General features: G+C 36.5%; 1 protein-coding gene across 1 annotated transcript; it reads left to right on the top strand.

Moving 5' to 3' along the window:
* Positions 1–22,393: 22,393 nt before the first annotated feature.
* LOC149145085 (pectinesterase inhibitor 9-like) lies at positions 22,394–23,029 on the top strand. The gene has a single exon (XM_089452351.1). The coding sequence runs from the start codon at positions 22,394–22,396 to the stop codon at positions 23,027–23,029; it is 636 nt and encodes a 211-aa protein (XP_089308477.1).
* Positions 23,030–23,533: the final 504 nt, after the last annotated feature.

Below are 23,533 nucleotides of genomic sequence, written 5' to 3'. Positions count from 1 at the left end.
GAAAACTAGGATTGTACACTCCATTACCAGTTCCTTCCCACCCTTGGGAAAGTGTTTCCATGGATTTTGTTGGAGTGCTACCTAAATCTAGGAAAGGTCATGATTATCTATATGTGGTTGTGGATAGGTTTAGCAAAATGTGTATTTTGATACCTTGTAATAAACAGATTACAGCTGAACAAGCTACAAAATTGTTCCTTGAACATGTATGGGTTCATTTTTGATTAACCACTTCTATTGTATCTGATTGAGACACCCGATTTGTGGGGAAGTTTTGGTCAAGTCTGTGGGAACTGATGGACACCCAACTGAAGAAAAGCACAGCTTTTCATCCACAAACTGATGGCCAGATAGAAGTAGTTAACAGGACAGTGATCCAGTAACTCAGGGGATATTGCAACAAACATCCTAAGATTTGGTATGAACACTTGTGCTATGTGCAGCATGCTTACAACAAAGCTAAACACTCTCCTACATAGAGATCTCCTTTTAAGATGTGTTTTGGTTTCATACCAAGGGCTCCTTTGGATTTTGTCTTTGGTAATGATACCATGGTTGATGGTCACAATGATGTGGACAAGGAAACTAGGTTCATTGAACAAATCTAGGAGATCCACCAGGCAGTACAGGAACAGTTGGAAAAGAGCCAAGCCAAATACAAGGCTAGGCATGACAAGCATCGGATGGAGCATAGTTTTCAAGTTGGAAACTAGGTCTGGATGTATATCAGCAAGGACAAGATGCAAGGTGAAGGTAAAAAGATAAAGCCTATCAGGTATGGACCTTTTAGTAGACTTGAGAAGATTGGTGAAAATTCTTTTCACCTTGATCTACCAGCTTACATGCACATCTACTCAGTCATAAATGCAGACTGCTCGAGATTGTTTGAATCTTCAATGATTGAGGATCCTGAAGAGCAAAGTCAATTGCCTTCTATTGATGACCTACTACCTGAATATCTTAATGAATTGCAGGAGGACACAGTCTTGGATAGGAAGGTGAGGACAACGTGCAGAGAAGATGTTGAGTACCTCAGAATTGGACTCAAAGGTTCGAAGCTGAGCAGTGCAAAGTGGATTGAGATTGGACAAGTGAGAAAGCAATATCCTCACTTAGTTGATGCTTGAAAGAAAACCAACTTTTGGTGGTCCAAAAGCTTTCTTAGTGGGAAGGTCATGATCCGAATTGGATCCATAAAAGACTGATTAAAGAACCATGATTGTATCAGGTCGGGACAAATCTCTAAAGAATTCAGAAACTGCGATCAAAAACACCCCTGAACTAGTGGCAATGGCAGCCAACGTGGAACGACGAGGACCTCGGTCAAAGCGCACTGACCGAGGCCCATGGAGACTGTGCAGGAGGTCAAAATAGCCCCTGGGAGCCCCGGATTGGGAAAAGGAGGTGAATTTTGATGTGTGCATCGCTGGGCAAACAGGGCCAAAATGGGGGAAGCCCGAGCACTCAAACGCATGGCGAGCCGGAGAACTGGGGGCAGAAAAAGGCAAAAAGCGCTAAACGTACAAGGTGGTACCAGCACTTTGGAAACCAGTGGTATTGATCGTGGTTCCCTCAAACAGTAAACAGTTTCGGAGGAAGTGGAGCGATTCCATACACTGATCGACGCGTGGCAAGTGGAGGTGAGAGAAAACTGTCGTTGATCGCGCGTTATCGGTCGAGCAAGTCAACTACATTGGACGTGCGTATGGCGTCAAATATGGAGGCCCCAGATCAGATAGATGAGATCAAGCCTGATGGAGGAAGCGGAATCGATGAGGGAATATGCCGTGATTTGTAAAGATTTGGAATCTGTTTGACCGCCACGGTGGAGGAAGACTTCATCCACGACGTAACTGAAGAAACGAACTGACAAAGCAGGCTGGAACTATTTAGAGAAGGACAAGTGGCCACTTCCTGAGTGTTCATGCTGATGCCGAATAGGGAACTCCAAGCACAGCTGTAGAAGGTGGATTGATAGAGGCGGAAGAGGAACTAAACGGACATGAGTTCGAATGGCTTCAAAGCCATGAATAGTGGAAACATACACAGAGAAGTCAAGTAAAGTCGGAGAGATGAAAAAAGACCAGAATCCCGAGAGGAGGATGGAATACATAGAGAAAGAAGACAGTGAAGCAAAAGCAGGAAGAGACAGAGGTCTGAGCTAACTAGCGGCAACATCGAGCACCAGAGAGCTTGAGAGATTTAAGCCACCCCATAGAGGGATCTGTCCAGGCTAAGCACCACATTGGGCTCTTGCCACTGTAGACTAGAAGGTCACAGAGCTGGTAGGAAGAAGAAGAGTTTGTGTACTCCAGTGGCTTGGGGAATCCAAGAACCACCTTGCCAAGCAAAACCTACTTCAGGAGAACTCACATTGAGTCCCTGCATTGTAATTCTCTGCTAAAGGCACAATAAAACAAGGCCATCACTGAAAGCTGGACCGGAGACGTAGCCCTAGAGAATAGGGTGAACTCCTTATTAAAAATTCTTGTGTCTTTGTGTTTTCTTACTATATTTCTCTACTGTCTTTCCATTTTATTTTATGTGTATTGGCAATCTGATCGATCCATTGCTTCAATAACACATAACACACACTAGCACATGAGTCAGTAATACCTTTAAACAATAAATCTCTAACTGATGTCACTCATAGGGTGAATATCGGATCATGGAAGGTACTCCTCCCATCTCCTCTGCTGATTTATGACATACACCCTTAGCATATCCTCCAATATGCTATTGAACCTCTCCATATGTCCATCTATCTGTGGATGATAAGTTGTGTTGAAGGCCAACTTTGTCCCCAATCTTGCAAATAACTCCTTCCAAAACTTGGAATTTAACTTTCCATCCCTGTCCTACACAATATTCTTCGAAACACCTTGTAATATCATGATCTCCATAATGAGGACATGTGTTACCTCACTAGCTGAATAAGTAGTCTTCACTGGAATGAAGTGAGCTACCTTGCTCAACCTATAATGAAATACATGGATATGACCTCCCATTTCCACTTTGGAATTGGAATAGGCTAAAGCAATCCCCCTAGATGCTTACACTCTACTTTGACCTGCTGACACTCCAAACATCTCACCACCAACTATGCCACTTCCTTCCTCATATTTGAGCACTAGTAGAACTTCTTAACTGTTGTCAACATCTTCTAATATCCTAATCACCTAAATATGGTTTTACATAAGACTCCATCAAGATAAGCTTCTTGAGTTCACTGTCATCTAACACATACATCTTATCCCTAAATCTCACCAAGGCATCTGTTGTAAGAGGATAATCCATATCTTGATAACCTCTATCATGTTATAACTTGTGCATCAGCTCCATGTACTTTTAATCATGTTCAACTACACTTTCCTATTGAGACCATCCACAACCATGTTCTCCTCTCCCTTAATTTACATGATCTCAAATTCAAACTCACTAAAAGTAGCCAACCAACTATCTTGTTTGTTGTTCAAATTCGGTTGGTCAAAAAAATATCACAACCCACTGTGATCGCTCATCAACACAAACCTCCTACCAAGAAGATAATGTCTCCACACGTTCAAGGCATTAATAATAGCTGCCAACTCAAGATCATGAATCACGTAGTTATGCTCATGCTCATTCAATTTCATGGACTCATAGCATAGCACTTGTCCCTATTCCATCAAGAATCCACCACGTCCTCTCTTGCAAGCATCTGTACACACTACAAAATCTTTATCCAGATCTATAATCTTTAACACTGGATCATTTTTCGACAACTGCTTAAATTGCTCAAAATTGGCTGCACACCCTTCTGTCCTTTCAAACTTCTTACCCATCCTCTACAATGATGTAATAGGATATGCAATGCGTGAGAAGTTACTGATGAACCTCTAGTAGTAACCGGCTTGTTGAGAGATGGCAATAATGAATTCCAGTTTAATTTGTCCTTGAATTAAACTGAGAATTAAAATCGAATTCTATTTTCATAGAAACTTGTAAATAGTTAATTAAGTTTAATTAACTTAATTATCTTAATAATTTCAAGTTGAAAGTCTTTCTGAAGTCATGTATATGTTCTCACTAAGTTTTAGGGATCCAATATGAGTTTAAATAGAGTTGTAAATTAGATCACTCAGTTTAGTGAGTTATATACAATTAAATTAGTTCCAAAATATTTGTGGAGCTAATAGAGAGTTAAGAGTCAGTTGTTGCACTAGTGCAGCCACAAGTCTCACTCTAGTTAACTTAAGATTCCCTCATCGGAAAATCATGCATGTCGATTATGAGAAAGATCCAGTTGAGACTAAAGTGTAGGGACAATGTACTATCAATAGTGTGATTTACTGAGTTGTAAATATCATGCATGCAATCAATGAATATCCTATGTTTGGATTGCACAATTTTGGAAGCATGAATTCCCTTTAAATACGGGCTATTCATCCTAGGAATTACGCAAGATATTAAGGTCTTGTAGAGCTGCAGAATTGGATAAATGTCGACTAAGAGCTAACTTGTGAGGTGAGAGAGTTGAGCATACTTATGCGGAATCGTTCTAGTAAGAACAAGATTTGTATCATTGCTCATATTTCTGATATATGAAATATAGATAGTGGGGTTTCAAGCAGTGTCTTTCCCCAAATACATCTTTTGTTATGTGTCATTGATTTATCTTCTTCTTGTTCATATTCTTTTCATCGATCTATTGGCTTTCACTCGTTGAAAGTAGAAGTAGATTCTTGTCATGTTCTTTAGTACATTGCATGAGATTGTGAATCTACAAGATTTTATACACTGCTAAGCCCATGCATGATATGACTTCCTCCACATGTATAGGATCTTCCCACTCCATGAAATATTTTATCTTTTCTAGATCTACTGATATGTCATTCTAGGAAACAACATGTCCCAAGTAGTCTACTTTTATCTGAAAGAAACTGCACTTGATAAGCTTAGCATACAACTAATTCTCTTTTGGAAAGCACAAGATTGTTGGTAAATGCTCGAGATGATCTTCCTCATTCTTAGAATATATCAAGTTGTCATCAATGAATACAATAACAAACTTGTCCAGATAAGGACGCAACACACTATTCATCAAACATATAAAAGTAGCTCGAGCATTGGTCAAACTGAATGGAACTACAACAAACTCATAATGTCCATACCTGGTCTTAAAGGCAGTCTTGTAGATCTCCTCTTCCTTGATGCGTACCTGATAATATCTTGATCGCAGATCTATCTTTGAAAACACTACTTCTCCCTTCAACTGATCAAACATTCGTCAATCCTGGATAACAGATACTTATTCTTAATCATCACCTTGTTCAACTTCTTGTAATCAATGCACAATCTAAGAGTACCATCCTTCTTCTTCACGAACAATACTGATGCACCCCAATGAGATAGACTTCATCTAATGTATCCCTTATCAAGCATCTCCTTCAACTGCAACTTCAATTTTACTAATTCTTGAGTGCTCATCCTATAAGGTGCCTTTGATGTTGGTGTTTCCCCTGGTACCAACTTAACATAAAATTATCATTCCCTATGTGGAGGAAACTATGGAATCTCTACTGGAAACACATCCTGAAACTACTGCAATACAGGGTACCTCTTGAATATTTATGCATCCTCATAATTCTTAACCTTGTCACTGGAAATATGAATTGCAAACATCACACACTCTTTCCTGCAATTGCGCTTAGCCTACATAGTTGTGACCATCCTCACTAATGTAGGCTTCCTCTTCCCTTGCAAGATTCTCTTCTCTCCATTATCATCTGGGCACTCAATTTCATTGTCATAGAAATTTACTTTGGTCCTGAAGAGATACAAGCAATCTATGACCAAAATCATACTATATGATCCCAAGGGAAATACATTCAAATGTGTTGTTGTAGGCATATGATTCAACTCAAATGCTTAGGGTCTTACCCAATGATGAACTCTCTTCTTCGTACTTGTAGCTAACTACACCAATGAGGACTCTCCAAGTGCTTCTTTTCTCAAGCCACACTTATCCACCAAGTTAGGATTAACATAATTATAGTTAGGTCTAGGATCAATCAAAATAGAAATAACTTGATCACAAATCATATTGTCCATCACAATGATAGATTCCTGGTGATCCACCTACCTATTGTCCACAGCTGCATAAATCCAAGGAATGTTATGACCAACATCCCCAACTGTTTGTGCCTCCTGAGCACTATATACATTAGGCCTACCTCCCTAGTACAATGTAAAATCCTTCTTATGATGATCTTTGCCACATATCCAACACTGCAACGGTGCTCTACTATCACCTCTAATATGTTGCTCTACAAGATGGGACACATGTTCCTTCTCAACTACACTAAGCTTCTTGTAAGGAGAACCATTTTCTTTCTTGCCTTCATCTTTAGGTCTTCCCTTCTTTGATGGAATTTTATCTTTGACTTTCTCATTTCCTTTCAATTAATGTTTAGGCTCATCTTTTCGCTTTGACTGCTCATAACAATGCTTCAATTTATGGATGGATTCCTCTAACGATTTATGCTCATCAAATTCAATCTGGTCTCTATATGGTTTCTATATGTTGTTGGAAATCTACTAATGAATCTCTAAATCTTAGACTTCTCCTCCTTGATATATGGCACATACCTCAACAACTACAAGAATCTTCTAGTGTACTCATCATCTATCATAAAACCCATTTGTATCTCATAAAACTCCTTAGCTCTATCATCATAGTACCTCTCCGATAAGTACTTCTGCTTGAAGAGTTTCTAGAACTCATCCCAAGTCAAGTCTTCTTCTCGAATACCTTTGACATTCTTCACATCCTCCCACCAGATATTTTCCTTCCCTTTAAGATTGAAAGTGGCTATCTTAGCTTACACGTTCTCTAAGTAGATATGCCATCTGAAGAACTTCTTCATTCCAAGCAACCATTCCTCTGCATCTTTTAGCTTCTTCATCTCTCCATCAAATGTAGGAGCCTCCACCAGCTTGCCTGAGATAAACACGAGTTTAGGGTAACTATGATATGACTCAACCTCCTATGTGACCTTAAGGAAATTGAGTCGAGAACTGAAGACCTTACTGACTTTCCTCTTGTGCCACAAAACATCCAGGAGTAATCCAACCCCTCTAGGTGTCAAACCCCTGAGACAACTCACGTTTTCCATGACCTTAAGACCAAGTCACCCCCTTACCAAGGCCTCCGTGTGATTATGGGTTCCTAGTCGCTCCCATAGGCCTGCATCAGTGCAACTCTGGAATTTTTTTCCATTGTAGTGCCAACGACTACAGAAATTAAGGCTACTTTCCAGAGATAGGGATAATCCTCTTCCCTGGAATCCATAAAAATTCCAGAACTCATAAAGGACATGAAGACAATGCTTACAAAACAAAATGGGAACTAGGACTTAACCTGGCCATTCCTAACCGAGACTGACATTTTATCAAACACTTGGTAGATATGCAACCTACATGTCATGAATGCAAGGTTGAACATAAGGGACTAAAAACTTAGCTGAGGTTTAACAAGAAGGGTCTCTACATTATCACATTAGATTTCATATCATCAAATTATGTCTTGCATTCATTATTTATTTAGTCACAAGTAAAAAGATGAATAGAGCCATGACTAAGAGTTATCATATAACCATTCTTATAACCAGTATATAACTAGATAAATAACCATAACAGAACAACCATTAAAGCCATATAGTAACCAGTACATTTCTTTACCAAAAATAAGAGAAACTTATCTTTTATTAGCCATATGCAATTACCAACCGGGTTCGGGACCTCCACATTCCACTCGACCGTAGATTGGTTGAACCATATCTTTCTTTCATCTAATCACTCCTATTCCATTTTCCAAGCATGAATGTGGGATCTGATGGGATAACCAATCGAAAGACAACAAAGGGAATCCATAGGTTAAACCACCTCCACCCTCTCCATACTGTGATCACACCTAAACTGGTGTCAATATCAAAAAACCAAACTGAGCTTAGATGAATCATAATTTCTTCACCATCCTTGAGGAATTTTCCTTTCTCCACCCTCAGGATTTACCATGTATCCTACCATTACCGTTCAAGTGATTCCTAGGCCTTTGGGAATTGTTTTGAGACCACCTCACCCGGATTCCAAAACCATATAACAATCCAAAGCTCAAACCGAGAACAATCCCATCACACCATGGCTATTCGTAAATGGAAAGACTAGGCTAAAATCTATTGTCAATCCCATAAAAATCCATGCCAACGACAACAAAAGAAGCATATACCAACATGCACATACCATGCATGACAAAAAAACTAGAAAATCACACATACAATATGTTACCTACAAGTATTCCCATTGAAGCTGTGTGATCCTTTCCTTCCTTTGTTTTCCTTGTCCTTCTTTTATTTTATTGTTTTTCTTTTTCTTTCCTTCTTTTCTTATATTACTTCTCCTCTTAGTGCTCTTTTCCTCTCTAAAGCTAATTCCAAAATTGAACTGACAAAAATGTACCAACTGATCCTCAGAAGCCTTTTTATTAATGAGGTCACTAATTTCTTCAATTTTCCATTATTTTCCTTCAATTTCCTGCTCACATGCAACCTGTGACCTTTCACATTGTTTTTCTCCTAATTTCCATTATTTTCATAAATAAAATTTCAAATATTGCCTCTTTGCCTTTCCAAAACCTTAGGCATTTCCTTTTCCAATTTCCCTTAGCCATAAAACACAAGTGATGCACACTGGATATTTTTCCCAACATTGAACTTGCAATAAATGTCCCTTGCTTATGGTCTTATTTTACCTTCATTAGAATTTATTACATGAAATTTTAACACTCGCATGTGACTCAAAGTGTCACTCGCCCCAAATTGTAATAAAATTCAATTGAAAAATAAAAATATAAAATATTTTGGTTTTGAAATGAGGGACAGTTCTTTGGCATATACTATTTATGAGCCATGGTATTTGCCCATGGTATTGTAACATATCCATGTTAAAGTGGAGGTGAATATATTTCGTTAAAATTTTTATTATATTGTAAGTATTAAGTATGTGCTTTTTAATAAAATTTAAATATGGTTGCAAAATTATTATTTTAATTGATATGGTAAAATGGACTTTAATTTATAGTTACTATTTACAGATGTTAATGTGACTAAGGGTTTAGATACAAATTAATAGTACCCATTTAGAAATTAATAATATCCATGGTAAAGTAGGGTGAATATCCATGGTTAAAAATCTTGTCATATTGTTACAAAATATTTTGATTATGAAAAAAGTTATGTTTTTTTTGGCATGTGGTATTGATAAGCCATGGTATTGAAACAAATCCTATTTACAAGTTAATAATATCCACGGTAAACTGAGGGTGAACATCCATAGTTAAGAATCTTATCATATTGTTATAAAACATTTAGATTGTGAAATAAAATAAGTTTTTTGAGCATGTGGTATTGATAAACCGTGATTTTGTCCCATTGTATTGTAACAAAGCTTATTCATAAATTAATAAGAAAATCAAAATATAACAAATTGAATTTATTATTTTTATCACTTTAACTTTCATCACTAATTAAACCAACATTTACATGTTTACACTCATCCTCCCTATTCAAATTTATATTACTTTTAAATTTTTATTTATTTTCATTCTTTAAATTTATTACTTTTAACCTTTTTATCCCATATTAAACTATAAAGCGCATTTAGTACAACAATAAAAACAAAATTCTAATATTATACAAACTATAATGTGAATATAAAGACTACAACCTTGTAAAAATATATAAGTTATTAATATACTCGAACAACAAAAATGGGAAAATACAACATTGAATAAGCTCATAAACTTTAACAGTTGGCAAAGGATATGCACCTCACATAATAGCATTACTACATGTTTTTTTGCAAGGTGTATATTAATATTATATATATTTTGAGGAGGTTGTAGTGGCCATCGTGTCCACAATCTAGGCAAAGCTCAATAGCTTTTATAGCTAGCAAATGATATGCATATCTCATGAAGGAATTGAATGTTGAATATGCTAAATGCTTTCTTGCAAGGTGTGTACTAATAGCCTATATATTTTTATAAGGTTGTAGTCCTCATAGCCTTCTCAATCTAGATCAACTATTACAGTTGGAAAATGATTTCCATTTCCTATTATAGCATTGAATGTTGTCGATCAAAATATATATGAATATTATTTATCAAAACATATATAGATACAAAAATTTATTAAAGCTCTTAAAATCCAAAGAGTCAAGAAATTTAAAGAATTCACATATCAATACAACTATATTATTATTATAGAGCCCAAAAGTATAGGTATATGTGAAGCGGTAGATACTTTATAAATTATAACATTTAAATATCCATCATGAAGGCATTATTCATAAAGTTGATCTTTATGTTTTATGTTTTTTCTTATATTATGGTTGGTAAGGAATTAGTGATTATATTTTGGGTAATTAAAAATAGATTACACGTGGGTCACACAAAGAAATAATACTCAAAAATATTATTAAGAATATAATTATGTATTTATTTAATTTTGAGTAACACAATATTATTTTATAATATTTATTTATTGAGTTGTAAATATTTTTCTTACTTTTGAATGGATGTAATGGTTAAGAGCATGCATTTCCTTTCAAGAGGTCATAAGTTCAAAACCAGAGAGTTAGACTATGTATGCCTTAGTAGCTTTAGCAGTCAAATTGTTGGGTGGAGGTGGGTCCCTTGCCCCACAGACAAGAGGGTCTCATACAATTGGATAAGTTGTGATACAACAACAACAACAAAATAAATACATCATTAAATAAGATCATTGACAAAGTATATTAAAAAAATGACACATTAACCTCAAAGCTCATTCTACATCTAAAATTGGATAATAATAATAATAATAATAACAACAACAACAACAACAAAATAGATACAACATTAAATAAGATCATTGACAAAGTATATGAATGACACATTAACCTCGAAGCTCATTCTACATCCCAGTATGATGTGTAACCCTATCCCTCGTCATCAAAGTTCAAATTTAAATTTAAAAAAAAAAATCAAAAAAATTAAAAAATAAATAACGATATAAAATATTTGAATAATGTGAGTTCATAAGAAAATTTGTACGTGAAGAAATATGATTCCTCTCTGCTCATGTTAGATCCCTATTTAAGATGGATCTATGCTAGTAATAATAACAACACAAAAATAGGTACAATCTTAAATAAGTTCGTTGACAAAGGATAAGAATGTCACATTAACCTCGAATCTATCAAGCGCCAAGAAGAATCAAATCTCTTGAGGTGCAAACTTTTTTTTTGAGTGCAACATGAGGAATGGTTTGCACAAGAGATTTAATCCCTCTAGGTTAAGATGAATATAGGCTCGTTATAGAATACTATATAATATCTATATTTGTATGTATATAATATAATATCTATACTTATCAAGTAAAAATGCTCGTTATAGAATACTATATAATATCTATATTTGTATGCATATAATATAATATTTATACTTATCAAGTCAAAATGTTTACATAACATGACAATGAAAAATGTCTTTTATAGTGGGTTGGAAAGTGTATCTTTGTCCAAAAATGTAATAAATTTAAATTGAAAAAAATAAAAAATTTGGTTATTGAATGAGGGATGATTTTTTGGCATGTATTGATGAGTAATAGTATTAGCCCAAAGTATTGTAAAAAAACCTATTTACAAGTTAATACTATTCATGGTAAAATGAAGGTGAATATCCATGATTAAAAATCTTGTTATATTGTAACTATTAAGTTTCTATGGGTTTTTTAATGAAATTTAAATATGTTTGGAAAATTATTATTTTAATTTATATGGTAAATTGGATCTTAATTTATAATTACTTTTATATATTTAATGTGATATAGGGTTTGGATATATCTCAAAAGTAATTATAACATTTTTCTTTTAGATTCAATTAGAAAAATGTCAAATTAAATTAAGATAATTTTTTTTTATAAAATATTTTGAGTGTGAAATAAGTTTTGGTTTTTTGGTATATGGTATTGATAATGCATGGGCTTCTCCCATGGTATTGTAACAAAGCTTATTTAAAAGTTAATAATATCCATGATAAAATGGGGTGAATATCCCTCGTTAAGAAACTTGTCTTATTGTTACAAAATATTTTGATTGTGAAATAAGTTATGTGTTTCTAGGCATGTGATCTTGATAAACCATGGTATTGAAACAAAGACTATTTACAAGTTAGTAATATCCACGGTAAAGTGGAGATGAATATCCATGGTTAAGAATCTTTTCATATTGTTATAAAATATTGGTTGTGAAATAAGTTATGGTTTTGGAGCATTTGGTATTGATAAGCCATGATATATTGTAACAAAACTTGTTAGATCTATCTTAATCTAAGATCTATCAACCCCAGAATGATTAAATATTTTGAGGTACAAACATCTTTTTCGAGTGATAATATATAATATATATATTTGTATATATATAATATCATATATATTTTATTTTATTTTTAAAATTAATTTTAAATTGTCAAAATATTTTTAATTAATAATTATAGTTAACCATTTTTTTAGTTTTAGTTTTTATTTTTATGTAATTTTATTTAGTAGAAATGTTTATATAACATAATAGGATACTACAACATCTCTTCCATGCTCGGCTGGAAAGTGTCTCTTGGTCCAAGAATGTAATAAAACTAAATTGAAAAAAAATATATATAATATTTTTGGGTATTTATTTATGAACCCATGGTATTGTACCAAAGCCTATTTACAAGTTAATAATATCCATGGTAAAGTGGAGGTGAATATACATGATCAAAAATCTTGTCATATTGTCTGTATTAAGTTTTTATGTGCTTTTTAATTATATTTAAATATGGTTGCAAAATTGGAGCCACATTGAAAATAATAAGCCAACACGGTGGGTAGCATGAGCTGATATGAACATTAGTAATATGCGGCTTAGGGTTCACGGGCGCGTTTGCAGGCTAGGGTAAGCAGACGACGTAGCACTCCAGAACTGCAGGTGGAAATCGTGGGGCAGAGGTCGAACAGAGGCACGACAGGCGGATTGAGCAAGGTAATCTCGAAGCATAAACGAATTTAAGTAATAAGATTTCAGCAGAGAAACGAGGTTAAACATTAAAAGTATTAGAGCTGAGTAGGAAATGGAAAATCGGCAGGGGAGGGGAGAGATCCCCTCCTATAAAAATGTTGTAGCAGGTGAAACCAGTGCAAGCGGAATGCAGCGTAATCAGAAGGAAAACTACGCACCAGTGATGGGTAACCTATGGCAAAAGAGGATGGGTGGGAAATGCCTTCCAAGGGCACAAAAACAACCTAGATATGTCATTCCCTGCAACAAACTTGAGGAATATAACTGCTACATGAAGGACCATGCACTGATATGCAAGTTTGTAGGGTATTGGCCAACTGAGAAAGAACTGTACAGGTGGATTTATCAAAGGTGGAGACCAAAAGGACATATAGATCTGAAACTGGGAGCAAAAGGGTTTTTTACAGCCATCTTCGCGAATCTGGAGGACAAGGAAAGGGTTTTTGAGGAAGGACCGTATTTTATGAACAATGCAAGTCTGTTTATGAAATACTGGGAAGAACGATATAACCCTGAAAAAGAAAGAATGCTAGCCGCCCTAATCTGGGTTAGATTGTTTGGTTTACCAGTGGAATTTTGGGATCCTGAAATACTAGAGGGGATTGGGAAAACAATCGGGGGCTTTGTCAAAATAGCAGAAGCAACAAAGCGAGGCAAATATACATCATATGCAAGGCTCTGTGTATACATGAATATAGCAGAACCCCTTCCAGAATATATTGAGCTGGAATATCATGATGAAATCTGGCAACAGCCAATAGACTATGAACATATTCCGTTCAGGTGCCGAAAGTGCCATGAGTATGGCCATATATATAGACAATGTCCGCTGAATAAGGAGGAAGGCTTAAATAGAAATCAAGAGGAACATCAAAGAGAATCAGAAAAAATGGAGGAGGCAGATAGGGACTTTCAACAGGTTACAAGAAGGAAGAAACAAGGCAAAGAGGGCTCCAAAACTCAGACACAAGAAAAGCCCCTTAATACAGCGAGTCAAAACAAGTTTCAAATCCTCCAAGATGAAAACGAGGATTATGAAGTGAACCTGGAGGATGATGAAGATCTTGGAAACACGCCAATGGAAATAGTTAAAGAAATTAAGGGAAACGAAACAGTTACGGGGAAAGCAGCTGAAGAACGGGCTGTGGAAAAGTCAGAAACAGTAACAAACCAAACCCAGATGGAAGTGGAAAGCCAGATGGAAAATGAGGTGGAGGAGGAAAAAATCATGAAACAGTTAATTCAGGAATGGAAAAACCTGGATAGCAGATTCATACCAGAGAAACAGAAACAACTGTACAAAGAATCATTTCAAATGTACAAGGAAAAAAAGGGGAGAACATGGATAAACAGATAACCATAGTAAGTGAACAGGAGAATGGTCAGATTGGAATGGACGGCTCTGGAAAAAATAGTAGGAAAAGAGGACGGAAAACGTTGAGTGAAGCCATTCAGACTGTGGGAGAAATGCTGATAAACTCAGGTAAAGTGACACCTCTGTCAAAGGTATTCTTCCCCTCCTATCAAAAGTTTTAAATGATTATCATCAGCTGGAATATTAGGGGTCTGAATAGTAAAGGAAAACAGAGGTACATGAAAGAGAAATTGAAAAAGGACAAGCCGAGTATTATGATTCTTCAGGAAACGAAAATTACAGTGCAGCAGTTGGAAGAAATAATCAACAAAAATAAGCTTCAATACGAAGTTATGGGGCAAGATGCTATTGGATCTGCGGGAGGAATTACAATTTTGTGGAACCCAAACGACATCATCCTAGAAGGCTGGACCAGTATGACCAGAATCCTTACAAGCATTGGTAGAATAGTAGGAACGAAAGAAAAGGTAGTCATCTCAGGGGTTTACGACCCACATTCCCCAGGAGAAAAAGAAAGCTTTATAAAAAACATGAAAGCAATTCGTAGAATTTATCCAGAGGCTGCATGGGTTATAGGAGGTGATTTTAACTTAGTCTGATCCCTAGAGGAGAAAAAAGGAGGGATAAGAAAGTGAGATCAATACATGGATATGTTCAATGATATGATAGATGATTTAAGACTTGTAGACATTCAAACTATCAATGGAATCTGCACCTGGAACAATAGGAGGGGAGGCAAGAATCATATAGCATCGAGACTTGATCGCTTCCTAGTATCAGAAGCTATTATGATCAAGTATGTTTTTGTTGAAGCGAAGATCATGCCATCTCTTGGATCTGACCACTGGCCTATCAGACTAGAGGTGGATATTAAAAGGAATCGTGGAAGGAGACCCTTCAGATTTGAAGCCTTTTGGTTAAGGGACCTTGGATTCATAAAGAAAATGGAAGAATGGTGGACGCAAAGTCAGTTAAGGGTAAAGGAAAGATGCATACATTCCAACTGAAACTTAAAGAGTTGAAAGGGAGAATCAAGAAATGGAATAAGGAGTAATTCGGTAACATTATGGAAGACAAACAAAAACTAGAGTGAGAAATGGAATCACTACAACAAAAGATAATAACAGAAGGTAGGTCAGAGGAGAGCATTAGTGAAGAAGGGATAATTCTTGGAAAACTAGAGGAAAGGCGAAAGCAAGAAGAAATTCTATGGAGGTAGAAGTCAAGAATAAAATGGTTAAGGGAAGGGGAAAGGAACACAAAATTCTTTCATCAGGCAATGATTCAACACAGACAAAGAAATAGGATATTATCCATCAAAGACCAGAATGGCGAAAGAGTAGTGGAGCAAGAAGGAATCGAGCAAGTGCTGGTGGAACATCACAAAGATATCCTAGCAGAGCCTCTAGTTGACAGATCGGAAGCAATAAAGGAAATATGCTCGGCCATTCCACGATTAGTTACAGAAGACCAAAATAAGGCTCTGATGAGAGCTGCCAACTTAGAGGAGATAGAAGAAGTAGTAAAATCCATGAAAAAAGGTACAGCTCCAGGTCCAGATGGCTTCACGATTGAATTCTACCAAGCGGGATGGCATTTTCTGGGAAGAGAAATCCTAGAATTGATAGAAGAATCTCGGATGAACCAGAAGGTATGGCCTGCCATTAACTCTACCTTCTATGCTCTGATTCCTAAGAATGATAATTTAGAAGATGCCAACGGTTTTAGACCCATAGCATTGTGTAATGTTATTTACAAGATAATCACAACCTTGATCGCCAAAAGACTGAAACCCTTGTTGGACAAGTTAATATCTACTGAACAAACGGGTTTTGTAGAAGGTAGACAAATCCTAGATGGCCTTGTAGTAACCCAAGAGGTTATCCACTCATTGAAAATGAAAAAACAAAAGGGCATGATGATTAAATTAGATCTGTCGAAAGCTTATGACAGACTGAATTGGAAATACTTGGAAGAAGTCCTGGAAAGTTTTGGCTTTAGCAAGAGATGGGTAAAGTGGATTCATAGTCTAATTTCAACTCTGAACTTCTCCATACTTGTTAATGGAACCCCCTCAAAAACTTTTAATGCGTCTAGAGGAATTAGACAGGGAGACCCATTATCTATGTTTATTTTCATATTGGCAGCAGAAGGCCTTGGTAGATATATTAAAAAAGAACGGGCAGCGAACAAAATCAAGGGTTTGCAGCTATGGGGTAATAATCTGCCCTTAACCCATCAGCAATTTGTTGACGATATTATGTTATTTGGGGAACCAACTTTAAAAGAAGTGAGACAGTTGAAGAGGATTTTGGACTTATTTGCTAAAGCTTTTGGACTGGAAATTAGTAGAGACAAATCCTGTGTTTTTATATTTAATACTATGGAACAGATTAAAACTCATCTTACAAGGCTGATGGGCTTTAAGCAAGGAGAGCTGCCTACGAAATACCTGGGGAATTTATTGGACTTCACATCCAAAAAATTGAAAAGTTGGCAAGGAGTCTTGGACAAATTGAGAAACAGAGTGGCAAACTGGGCTTTTAGAACTTTAAACATGGCAGGAAGGGTAGTGCTAGTGAAATTAGTCCTCCAAGCTATTCCCATATATCCTCTGTCGATAATGGCAGCCCCTCTAGGAGTCTGTTCAAAGATTAGAGAGATCATGAGAAAGTTTATCTGGGGAGGGGCGAATCAACAGAAAAAATGGGCCCTAGTTTCTTGGAAACACCTAACAGAGAGGAAGGAAAAAGGAGGATTGGGTTTACGCGATCTGGAAAAACTCAACAAAGTGTTAGGAGCGAAGCTCTGGTGGCGATGGTTAAGAGAGGGTAATAACCTGTGGAAAGCCATTTGGAGACTCAAATACAATATGCCAGACACAATAGTTGACATTTTAAGACAGAGAGAAACCCCCAAGGGTTCAACAATCTGGGATCTAGCTCGACAGAACAGAAATATAGTAGAAAACCATACATTCTGGGAGATTCGAGGCGGAGAGGAAGCCAACTTCTGGGATGACAAATGGCAGCAGAAGGAAAAAATGAACAAAATTCAGACGGTCCAACAGCTTCAGGAAAGAATAGAGGGAAATCGAAAATGTGTCAAAGACTATTGGAAAGATAATGAATTGGACGGAATCTGGAGAAAATGGATAGAACCAATTGAATGGGATGGTGAGCTAAATCAAGAGCAACAAGAAGCTTATATGAAAGAGGTGGATTCCAGGAAAATTAGAGCTCGTACAGGAAGGGACATTCTTAGATGGGGGAACTCCATGAAAGGATCTTTCACCATCAAAGAGGCATACTACTTAGCGGACACACAGGCTATAAATGAGGAGAATCTTGAATGGAATATTATTTGGGGAAGCAACTGGTGGCCGAAAGTATCCCTATTCATATGGCTTGTAGCTAAGAACAAGATCCTAACTTGGGACAGAATTCAAAAAAAAGGCTTCAGTGGACCCTCAAGGTGTTGTCTCTGTAAAAACGAAGAGGAGACCCGAAATCACCTCCTAATTAATTACTCGTTCACTAAGAAATTATGGGTTGATACAAGAAAGATATTCGGCAAATCTGAGATAACTCCTAGAGACATTAACGCAATAATTTTCCAATGAAATAAAGAGAAATTCCAATGTAAAGTTGTTAGCAGAGCTTGGGATCTTATTGCAGGCTTCGTGCTATGGATGATATGGAAAGAAAGGAATCGCCAAATATTCCAGGACAAAATAAAGGATTTGGAAACTATATGGAGACGAGCGGTGAGTCTAATGAGGGAAACAATCTTGGTCGAGAAATGGGACGTGGAGGACTGGAAGGCTAATCAAACTGAGGAGATGATCCTGAACAGTTTAAACTTAAAATATGAGATGGTGTATCATAAGCAGGACATCAGGCATAGTGCGCGAATCCAAAATTCAGATAAATTTATTTATCCCAGAGATAACTTCATCAAATTAAACTTTGATGGAGCATCGAAAGGGAATCCTGGCAATGCTGGTTTCAGAGGCATATTTCGCGATAGTCAGAAGCAGGTAAGGTGGATTTACGCTGAATGGGGCGGGGAAATGACGAATAATGAGGCTGAATTTTGGGCGATCCACCAGGGGCTGCGAATTGCAATCCGAAATGGTTATACAAACTTGGAAATAGTTGGTGACTCCCAGATCGCGATCGAAATATTGAAGAAACTTAGCAATGGAAGAGATTGGGAATGAATTACAAGCAGTTGGAGAACTGCCGGAATTGTCCAAGAGATAGCGGGTCTGTTAAAAAGGATAGAATACAAATTAGTTAATCATGTAAGGAGGAATGGGAACCGCGCGGCTGACTTTCTGGCGAACTAGGGTTGCAAAGGACGAGGTAGCATCGTAGACAGCCAATGGAAAGCGGTGTGTGCCAGCAGAGATTAGGTAGACTTGGCAAAGATTATAAATGAAGATCATGATCAGGCAACGAGCAAGAACGCCAGGATTAATGAGCTGGATAGGTGAGCGGGACTGGAGATCTCGGTTAATAAATGCAGGTCAGTATGGACACAGGATGGATATGATGGTAATGCACAATGCAGTACACCGACGACGTGCGTGGAAGGCATCTCAGGATAACCCCCACCGTGAAATAATTAATGTGCGCGATCAGAGAGGATGGTGGAGCGGTATGTTAGAACTTCAGACGGTAAATGATAAACAAGGAATGATGGCCAGAAGAGGCATCATCCCGGATAATAAATGACGGCAATGCAGCGCCGATATAGTGGCATACTTCGGGGGCGGAAAGATAATAAGTACCCAGACGGGTAAGGGAAGGCAGCAGACTAGTTTCTCCTCAATTCAGCGAGCAGAGGTCAGAACAACAGTGAGACATCGAGACAGGAGAGTTTTTAGCCGGCACCAGAGCATACCCCGAGGCATAATTGGAGATAGCATGGAAACCAGGATGAAGTCTAGGGTGGCAGAGGAGCTGAATATTGCAGCTGACAAGAGCAGGGACAGGAAAGGCAAGGCTATTGGGAAAGAGGAGCCCCCGGCCGAAATTTTTGAAATTTCGGATGAGTCTGAGGAGGAAGAACCCCGCCGCGAAGCTAACACGAAGTTTAACGCTCAGGGCAGATCAGCAGGCGGTGGGAACCAACAGTCGAAAGAGGACCAGCCAGCACCGCAGATGGAGCGCGTAAGAATATACGGCATGAGAAGAAATGATAGGGGAGCGGGAAGTAGGGTGGATACAGGCGGCAAGAGAGGTCGGGGGCCGAGCAGGAATGAAGACGGAAAAGGCGAGAACACCAAGCAGGAAGCGGGACCAGCCAAAAAAACGAGGAGGTTGATGGAACAGAAAATTCACTAGGCTGAGAGGGCCTATCAGCAGAATACAAATCCAGAGGTTAGAAGAATTATGCAACATTTGGAGGAGGAGTCTCTTCAAGGCCAATCTGATGCAGAAATGGAGGACTGGGAATTCTTACTGCATGACCCAGGCAACACCAGGGGCAGAATGTCTCTGTTCAAGCAATCTCTCCACATTTACTGGGTAATGAAAAGGTTATTGGCAAAAGCATTAGAGCAAGTTGCTACTGAGATGGTGGAAATAGCGCAGGGAGGCCCTGAATTGCGTAGGGAACTGAGGTTCATACACATTGCTCTAGAGAGGCAAGAGAAGAAATTGGATGAATTACAACAGCTATTGAAGGGAGAACATCAGGGAGCAGACGGAGGAGCAAACCAGCAACCTGCAACTGAAGATGTCTGAGAAAAGATATGTATAGGAAAGTTCATAGTCTAGTTAATTATAGTTTTTTGCATGTTCTAGATAAGGGAATATATTTTATGCAGACCAGTAGGATTAGGAGTTCTCAGGACTGTTTAGTCCATCTTGCAAGGATAATCAGACTTTGGGCTTTCTATTTTTGGTCGGCCATTAAAAACTTTAGATGGCTTAATTACTCGGTTTCCCCATGAGGGCGAGTTAATATGTTTTTGATACTATGTTCTGTTTTATTTTCTATTCAGTAATAGAAAGAGTACCACCTCAGCTTACAAAAAAAAATATATGGTTGCAAAATTACTATCGTAATTTATATGGTAAAATTGATTAGTTTATAGTTATTATTTATATGTTTTTAATGTGATAAAGAGTTTAGATATATAATAGAGTTCAGGGTTATGTTATCCATATTAAGTTAGGAGAGATTTTTCGGCGAAAATCACAACATCCTTTTGACATTCTTTATGATTAGGTCTTTTATGTAACTTTCTTTCCATTTAATTATTTATTAATTTATAAGTTCTAATAATATTAAAAAAGATTATTTTATATATTTCTTAGGCCTTTAATTGTATATTTTAAGGTTATTTATTTATTTATTTCTATTTGGTTATTTATTTATTTAGTAAATTTTCTTTATTGTTAATTTTATTTATTTGTTTATTATTTTATTTATTATTTATTTAATTCATTTATATGATTTATTTAGTATTAACTAATTTATTTTAACTAATTTATATTTATTTAATTTTATTTATTGACTTTTTATTTTTATTTATTTATTGGTTTATTATTATTTTTTAACTTTGACTTTTTAACTAATCTTCTAATGAACCTAGCCTCCTTTTAATATTCTTTATTAAGTCTTTTTTGTAACTACCTTTTCTTTTATTTATTAATTAATTTATGATTTTTAATAATATTTTTAAATATGATTAATTTTTATATATTACTTAGGCCTTTAAATCATATTTTAGGTCCCTTATTTAACTAAATTTCCTTCTATATTATGATTAGCTTTTAATTTTTAATAATATTTTTTAACTAAATAACCTTCAAAAATTTGTTTTATACTTTTATATATATTGGTCCTAATTCTTTCTAATTAAACTAATAAAATAATTTTGACCCCCGTCCTAGAGTCAAACTAGCCGTTGGTCAAGTTAGCTCTTGGGTGCTTTGCTTGCTAAGCTGGATCTGTTTCTTCAACTTGTCCTGACGATGAACCACACTAGTTGGTTCCTTGTGATTTTCGCCCAAAAATTTCTCCTAACTTAGTTTAGATATATCTCAAAAGTAATTATAGTCTTTTTCCTTTTAGATTCAAATTAAATTAAAATAAAATATTTTATAAAATATGTTAATTGTGAAATAAGTTATGGTTTTTGGGCATATGGTATTGATAAACCATGGTATTGGCCCATGTTATTGTAACAAAGTATATTTAAAAGTTAATAATATCTATGGTAACATGGGGTGGATATCCATGGTTAAGAATCTTGTCATATTGTTATAAAATATTTTGTTCTTGAAATAAATTATATATTTTTGAGCATGTGGTATTGATAAGTCATGGTATTGGCCCATAGTATTAAAACAAAACCTATTACAAGTTAATAATATCTATTATTAAGAATATTATCATATTATTATAAAATATTTTGATAGTGAAATAATTTATGATTTTTGAAAATGTAGTATTGATAAGCTACAGTATTTACCCATAATATTGTAACAAAATTGATTTATAAATTAATAACAAAATAAAAATTCAACAAATTGAATTTCAATATTTTTACCACTTTAATTTTTTATTATTAAATAAACCAACGTTTAAAATGTTGATACTCATCCTGCTCTCTATATTATTTTAACATTTTATTAGGGCCTCGTTAGATTCCACTTCATATGGTCTTGCGAATGAAAACATGGACCAAGTTAGACCTCGAAAATCGGTCATCCAACGCGACAGAGACGCGTAATGGTTAATTGACAAATTCCGGAGGCGCGAACTCGGCTATATATGGGGACGAAAGCGCGTCAATAATATGTGCCTACCGACAACTCTCATCCGTCCGCCTTAGGTTCTAATTTGTTCTTATATTGTATCGCCATGGGTTCACGGGCTGCAATTTTTTCCATTATCCTAGTTTCTGCGATCATGGCTTCGGCTACGGCGAAGGATATGAATCCCCAGCACAGCGACACGAACATCGCTGATTTCATCAAATCGTCGTGCAAGTTCACTCAGTATCCACAGCTCTGTGTTTCATCGCTTTCTTCGTACGCCGGATCTCTGAAGCCTACGCTGAGCGACCTGGTGAAGGCGGCCATGAACGTGAGCCTCGTTAATGTCCGCAAGCTTTCCCTTTGGGCAGCCGATCACCTGAAAAGCAGAAGCGCCGAGATGAGTGAAAAAGAAAGAGCGGCGCTACGCGATTGTATTCAAAATTTCCATGACGCTGTTGACCAAATTCAGCAATCTGTGATGGAGATGGAGGACATGGAGCGCAGCAACTTAAACCCTCAAATGAACGACATGCAGACGTTTATGAGCGCAGCCCTCACCGACCAAGGCTCCTGTCTCAACGGATTTGAGGATGTGAAGGCGGCGGGCAAGATCAGCGCGATGGTGAAGGTCCGCGTGCAGAAAGAGTCAGAACTGATCAGCAACGCTGTAGCTCTCCTTAGCGCGTTCACTGCCAGCGGAGGTGATGATGGTATCCAAGCGCCAAACCGGGGCACTTAGTACTCTTCTAAATAAATGATATCTACCGAAGGAAGGGTGATTAATAAAATATATTTGTAGTTTTGCTGCCACCGCTACCCTATACTACTTTCTTTTTATTAAAATGGTTGAGTGGGTTTGGATTACAATAATGGCGTTCTTTCAATTCGAAGAATCTTATTTTTATGATTATGTTTCATGTTTTTACTGCTTTCCTTTTATTAAAATGGTTGAGTGGGTTTGGATTACGCTAATGGCGTTATTTCAATTCGAACAATCGTATTTTTATGATTATGTTTCAGGTTTTGTTTCACATTTGTTTCACAGCGAAATTTGTGGTGGAATTATAAGTGGTATATTAAATACACATTTAATATCAGTTGCGAGTGATCAAATTTCTTTAGTGTAACATATAATGTATTATTTTTTATTATTTAAATTATATTTTTGAATGTTAAATAAAAGTATATAGAAGATCAAATAAAAATTTTAACTATAAAAACTTTTTTTTTTGTTATATATAAA

Source organism: Pinus tabuliformis, chromosome X, assembly GCF_031772625.1.
Source record: "Pinus tabuliformis cultivar Carrire ecotype Pingquan chromosome X, CPIR1, whole genome shotgun sequence".
NCBI lineage: Eukaryota > Viridiplantae > Streptophyta > Pinopsida > Pinales > Pinaceae > Pinus > Pinus tabuliformis.
Note: the sequence above shows the minus strand (reverse complement) of the source record. Positions and strands in the feature narration are given on the sequence as shown.